This window comes from Austrofundulus limnaeus, unplaced genomic scaffold, assembly GCF_001266775.1.
Source record: "Austrofundulus limnaeus strain Quisiro unplaced genomic scaffold, Austrofundulus_limnaeus-1.0 Scaffold52, whole genome shotgun sequence".
NCBI classification, from domain to species: domain Eukaryota; kingdom Metazoa; phylum Chordata; class Actinopteri; order Cyprinodontiformes; family Rivulidae; genus Austrofundulus; species Austrofundulus limnaeus.
The window spans coordinates 2,181,339-2,187,973 of record NW_013952454.1 but is presented as its reverse complement, the minus strand read 5'-3'; the positions used below and the strand labels follow the sequence as shown (position 1 = coordinate 2,187,973).

The window sequence follows — 6,635 nt, the reverse complement described above, 5'->3', positions numbered from 1 at the left end:
GGTACTTGGTTACATAGATACAGAGGAACGTAGGTACTAGGAGACATAGATACAGAGGAACGTAGGTACTAGGAGACATAGATACAGAGGAACGTAGGTACTAGGAGACATAGATACAGAGGAACGTAGGTACTAGGAGACATAGATACAGAGGAACATAGGTACTAGGTTACATAGATACAGAGGAACATAGGTACTAGGAGACATAGATACAGAGGAACATAGGTACTAGGTAACATAGATACAGAGGAACATAGGTACTAGGTAACATAGATACTGAAGAGCTTAACTATGGATCCTGTTCAAGCTGCATCCTCTCAGACCCAACTCTTGAACAAATGAAAAATCATGGAAAGGCTTTAATTAAACCACTTCAGTGCATTTTATTTGTTTTTGTAGTGATCAGATGATGCAAACTCTCCACAAGGTTACTCCGTGTGATTTAAACCTGCAGCTGTTCTGTTGAAAACACGTAGGTGGAGAGTCTGACGGCAGCCCGGACCGCCTGTCAGGCAGGAACAGAACCTTCTGATGCCATTCGWGTGGTCAACTCCCTCCTCACTCAGCTGGATCAGATCAAACGGTCAGAAACCAGAACATTACTGTAGCGTTGGGTAGCATCAGCAAAATGTTTAACGAACCACAAGATGAGTTTTAATGAAACTCTCAAAGTAATCTGTGCATCTACAGTATAACTCATTAAGCCAATCCAAGATGGCCGCCACAGCCCTTTCAACTTAACCAACACAAGAATGGGTAGACCCTGGTCAGTTTTACAGATACTGAGCTGAAATGTGATGTGGTAGCTGAGAGTGATGCTCAATAGGGGTGTAAGAAAATATCGATACACTGAAATATCGCGATATTTCATTTCCCGATACTGTATCGATATTCTAAAGCCCTGTATGGATTTTTAATTAAGGTTTAAAATGTCAACTTTCTTGCCAGGCGTTCATTTTTATGTTATAGTTCGGCCTCTGACCACTAGTTGGCATCAGTGAGCCAGGAATTTGGCTCCTCTACCTCTTGAACGCCAGAGAGTAAGGGTAGCATTAGCATTGTAAGTAAACATTAGCTTTTCTTTTTTTTTTCGGTAAGAGGTTTTTATTTAATAGAATTTTTGGACAAAAAAATCGCAATATATCACAATATATCGGGATATATCGTATCGTGACCCCTTTGTTATGATATGTATCGTATCGCCAAATTCTTACCAATACACAGCCCTAATGCTCAACATTTACTCTGGCATGAGATTGTGCTTAAATTAGGTTTTTTTCTTTTTTTTTTTTTTTTTTGTTTCGACTCTTGGGATTAAAATCTCCAGACATTCCAACGTGGTCATCCTGACGACGTCCAACGTGACGGAAAAGATCGACTTGGCGTTTGTGGACAGAGCCGACATCAAGCAGTACATCGGCCCTCCGTCAGAGAAAGGCATCTATAACATCTACCTCTCGTGTCTCGAGGAGCTGATGAAGGTGACCTGTTCATTTGTYCACAATTACTTTTATTTATCTCACATATTTATTCAAAAAGGAAAAARCTGAAATGTTTTTCTCAGAACTCCACTGGGGATTAGTAACTTTTACTATCTTGATGCAAGGCGGACTTGTAAAGTGATGTTTACATGTTTACATAGATGGTAAAAATATAAAAGGACATAGCCCCTGGGATGTCTTAGACACGACATACARTTTGAAGCAGCTCTTTGTTGTTTATTTAAAGCAGTGGAAATGATGGATCTCAACTGGAAGGCTGAAAAACATTTTAGAGACGTTACAAAAATAAAAAAGTGCAAAATAGGAGTGGAGGAACAACGAGCTAGTTTCGTTGGCAACAGTGCCGATTTCAAAACTCATTTGGATCCATTGGATTTGAGCAAATTCTTCAAGCTCTAAAAACAGATGTATAATTTAAAGGGCCTGTGACATGCTTCTCCTTCAAATACAAAAAGTCAAAGAAAACACATTTTGTATTTAAGAAAATTAGTATAATACACRATTTTACCCATTTTGTCTCATAACTGGCCTATTTTCTCTTGAATTTGGCTYGGCAAAGTGAAACAGGAAGTGACATCAAAGGAGAACTCTTTGGTCTTTKTTTATTGAAACAATCTTATTTAAACTCTTCTTCAACTCTGGTAATGACTCAACATAATCGAAAGAAACATCAGATTCTTTAATTATTGTAGCATTGCTCTGTTTACATGCAGACGTTCTCCTTTGACATCACTTCCTGGTTCTTCACATGCAAATATCTCAACGGCGTCAAATTTGTTTTGCAATATGTTATCAATGTTCTCTTTCYAAAAACGCATTCACATTTATTACGAAAATTTGATGTCACAGACACTTTAAAGATATTTGTGAAGAATCTAATCTGTGATTTTAAACACAAAACGGTTGAGAGCAAACAAATCGGATATGTCTAAAATCGTAAATTTACTTGTTGGATTCGTTCAGTTCCAGTGGCTTTTCCATAGTGATGTCAGTGTTTGTATCGAAAAATGTGTGAGCTTGACCGCTTTGTGCATTTGTAACAACAACATGGTCTATTCCAACCCTTGTATGTGAAAAGGGGGATTCCCATCAAAATTCACGATGACACCAAATATACAGCAGCTGGTAGAGAAAAATGGATAATTCAAAGAAAATTATGGATGTAACTTTGATTTAAAGGTTGATTAGGAAGATTATATATTATTTCAGCAAAACAAGACAAATTTGTGTCAAATGCCACCAATTCTGCTGTTTTAACTGAATCGGAGACAACCTATTTTAAATTTCCAACCATCCTAATCTTTGAAAATGGAAAAAAAGGCCCTCAACCATCTAAACCAGGGCTATTCAACTGGTGGCCCGTGGGCCACATCYGGCCAGCAAGTGACCAAATTTCAGCCCACCAATTGGTTCATTCATCTCTTAAGCCCAAACCTCCAGTTTTCTAATTTAATAAGTTCTTTTAGTTAAACACAGCTATGTTTTCTTTGCAAATGTGCGCGAGACTTTGTCGATATTTTGTTAATGTTGAAAAACAGTTTCTCAGCGGTGTTTCCATTAAGTAAGAAATGCTATTAAAGTCACTTGTGAATACGCTTGTTCTCGCGATAAGTCATTACAAACATGGTGGAAACGGATGTAAACACATGCTTATTTCTACCAGGGCTCTAGCGCTCATCATCAGCCATCAGAGGACACATCGGCRTCTTATCGATGTTTTCCAGCGACAAGCCCCTTATACTTGAGAGTGGCTGCGTATGCTGTGTTTTTGGGAAATTGTAGTCGGTGATTTTACTACTTTCTTTTGCAACGCCAGTGATTTTACTACTACTTCTACTTCCTGTTGTCTTCTTCTTCGTCTTTTTCGTCAGTAGAAACATCCCGTTGTTGATCACGTGACTTCCATGATGCGAAAAAAATGTTTCCATTGCAGTTTTACGAAAAACACCAATTTCGATATGGCCGAAATACCACCTCATCCTGGTGCATAAACATTTTGTCGAAAAAAAAGGAAGTTTTTTTCTATTTTGACGTGTTTCCATTGAGCAAATTTATTTTCTAAATTCTAATTTGCGCATTTTCATGATCAATGAAAACGCAGCTTTAGACATGTTTGGTGTCTACAGAATCTTGGCTACAAGACAGTTAAAAACTACAAGCAGTTGAAGATGAAACTATGAAAGTGAAAATAAAATTGTTTTAAAAATTTGGCAAGTCAGAGATGTCAAAATATTATTTGTGGTAAATATCAGGCATAATGTGTTCTTTTTGTTTTTGTTGTTTTGTTATCACTACTTTTATTATAGGGTTCTGTATGTTGTATTCATGATTAAATCAAGCAAAATAAATTATTTCGAAGGTAACAGATCTTTATAATACTTGGTTTATTTACATAATGACTTTAATTGCTGGATGTTCGGCCCCTCAGCTGTTGACCTGCAGTAACCGTGGCCCCCCCGGAGCAGTTTAGTTGAATAGCCCTGATCTACACCTTTTGTACGTCTAACGAGCCTGTGCTTCGTGATCCGCCCAGTGTCAGATCATTTACCCCCGGCAGCAGCTGTTCACCATGTACGAGCTGGAAACCATGGGCTTCGCTAGGAGCGAGGTGTCCGAACACAGTCTGAACCTGAGGAACATCGCTCTGTGAGTAAACTTTCTGTTTGTGGTAGGGGCTTCTGGTAGTCAAAACGGTGACTGGAACAACTAAGAGGTTAACGCTTCGTTGTCTTTTCTTCTGTCCGTCCAGAAAAAGCAAAGGTTTGAGCGGAAGAGCACTCAGGAAGTTACCATTTCTAGCCCACGCAATGTTTGTTAAGGTAAGCCTTTTAATTTTCCATTTTGCTGGAAAAGCAAAAAAATATAAATGTTTTGTAAATGTTTATTTGTTTTGTTTTCTTGTCTCCAGACACCAACAGTCAGCCTGGAGGAGTTTCTGGAAGCTATGAGCCGAGCAGTGGATAAACAGAGGGAGGAGCAGAACGATTTGATCAACAGTGTCTGAAACCATAAAAATACATGAAAATGTGATTTTGAGCTGCCAGTCTGAAAACCCTAACACCTTTGTTAAAGCTTAATCAGTTAGTTAGTTAGTTTATTCATTTAATTTAAAACAAAAACAAATAATCAGTTCATTAATCAGTTCATTTGGCAGCTCTAAAGAAAACACTTCATCAAATAAATGGTTTTAGCAGTTTTTATTCAGGTAAATTTGTTATTAACCTGATGTAATCCTTCATGCTTGAATATTTCTCTGTTTTTGTTTGTTTCACATCGAACAGCTTTAGCTTCAACGGTGCCTGCTTTTGCTTTAAATAAAAGCAAAGTTTGGATTTTTGTTTTAAAATTTATTATAATCTTGTTTTCRTTTGATTGTTTTACAAAAAAAACTTGTTCTCAGCTTGTGGGGGTTGTGRGTCTCTGAAAGCTGAAGTGGTGCTTCTTTTGTGGAACACACTTAGTTTAGAATAAATTTAGAAATAGTTGAGCTTTTCTGATGCAGCTTTTTATGAAAAGTTTACTTTTTTACATTTAATTCTACCTGACGAGCTGCTACCCATAYAAACCTGCTTTTTTGTGCACAATAAACACAAAAGATAATTTATCCTTTAACATACTGTTTGTGCATGTTTGTGTATTTTATGTTTCTCATGAAGGGGTGCATTTTTTTAAAATCTGCATTTTTCTTTTGAAAACTGAGTTCACTTTATTAAACCTTTGTGCAAAACATAACAAACGTGCGTCTTTGTATCGATTACCTTTTAAGGCCCGTTTTTCCTAAATACACTAAATTGTGAGGACCCACTGCTCCTTACAGGGCCCAAAGCAGGCGACCTCATTAATTCAAGAGCTGTTTTGGGCAGTGAGTTTGGTAGGTAAGGGTCAGACTATAGAAATGAATGGAAGTCAATGCACAGTCCCAGTAAAATAGAAAAACGTGTGTGCTGCTGCAATAGACGTAACTACAGTGCATTTCACCACCTTTAAACCACCACTGGGTGGTGCACAGACACTGTCCAGTTTCATACACAGAACCTGGATTTTATTTTTATGGCCGTGTTTTTTTATGAGTGATGTGATAAACAGTGAGAACAATGAGGGCAATAAGTCAGAACAACAATAAAAACTGATTGCAGCTGAACTTGTGCACCTCTTATAGTTTGGTGATTGTTAACTGAGAAGCTCTACAAATAAATATTTGAAAAAATACAAGTGAGAAACCTTTAATTTGCAGTTATGAAGCTGACACAGTAGTCTTATGACTTTTTTTAAATTCAGGCCTCTGCAAAAGACGCCAATTTGACCTGAATAAAAAAAAACCTTGAATTCTTTTAAATAATGCTCATCACTCGCCGCTTTGCACGAGTTTTGTTTTATTTTATTTATTTATTTTTGGCAAAGTTCATTTTGTGTTGGCTAACATTGATTAGCTGTGGCGGTCATCCTAAATTGTATCGACTCTAAACCATCAATTGTAGATGAACAAATGATTAGTTTCTGAAACAGACAAGGTCAACTCCAACAGGTTTTTAAGCCAAAGTCCTGCACAATGAGTAACACTTAGATTATGTGTTGTGATTGACTCTCRGCTACTCTATTAACAAACCAAATTTTAGCTCAGATTGTTTAAAAATTACAACATTAGAGCCATTTTTGTGTTTGCTAAGCTGTAGCTGTGTAGCCATCTTAAATCAAGTTGACTCAACATTGTAGATGTCCAGTCAATATGCTTCCAGTGGTGGGCACAGCTAACCAAAACGTTAGCCAACTTATAATTTAGCTACACAAACTCTAAACTACGACGGAGTATTAGGGCCACACACAGGATTTTTAAAAGTTATTATTACAAAAATAAAGTCAAATATTATGACTTTATTCTAGTAATGATAACAAGAATAAAGTCATAATATTATGAGAATAAAGTCACAACATTACGAGTTTAAAGCCGTATTTCTACAAGAATAAACTCATTATTATGGCTTTAATCTCGTAATGTGACTTTATTCTTGTAAAATTACGACTTTAATCTCGTAATGTTGTGACTTTATTCTTGTAAAATTACGACTTATCTCGTAATGACTTTATTCTCATTATGATGACTATTCTCATAATGTTGTGTTTTTATTCTCATAA

General features: G+C 36.7%; 1 protein-coding gene across 1 annotated transcript in view; it reads left to right on the top strand.

Annotated features, from left to right (window-relative positions):
• trip13 (thyroid hormone receptor interactor 13) overlaps nt 1-5,234 on the top strand; it is a 12,398-nt gene extending 7,164 nt beyond the window's left edge. The window contains exons 10-14 of the mRNA XM_014008786.1: nt 477-583; nt 1,328-1,481; nt 4,036-4,148; nt 4,252-4,321; nt 4,411-5,234. Coding sequence (XP_013864240.1) covers nt 477-583; nt 1,328-1,481; nt 4,036-4,148; nt 4,252-4,321; nt 4,411-4,506 — 540 coding nt within the window. The 3' untranslated portion in view covers nt 4,507-5,234. The remainder of the gene's footprint in view (nt 1-476; nt 584-1,327; nt 1,482-4,035; nt 4,149-4,251; nt 4,322-4,410) is intronic.
• The last annotated feature ends 1,401 nt before the right edge of the window (nt 5,235-6,635 follow it).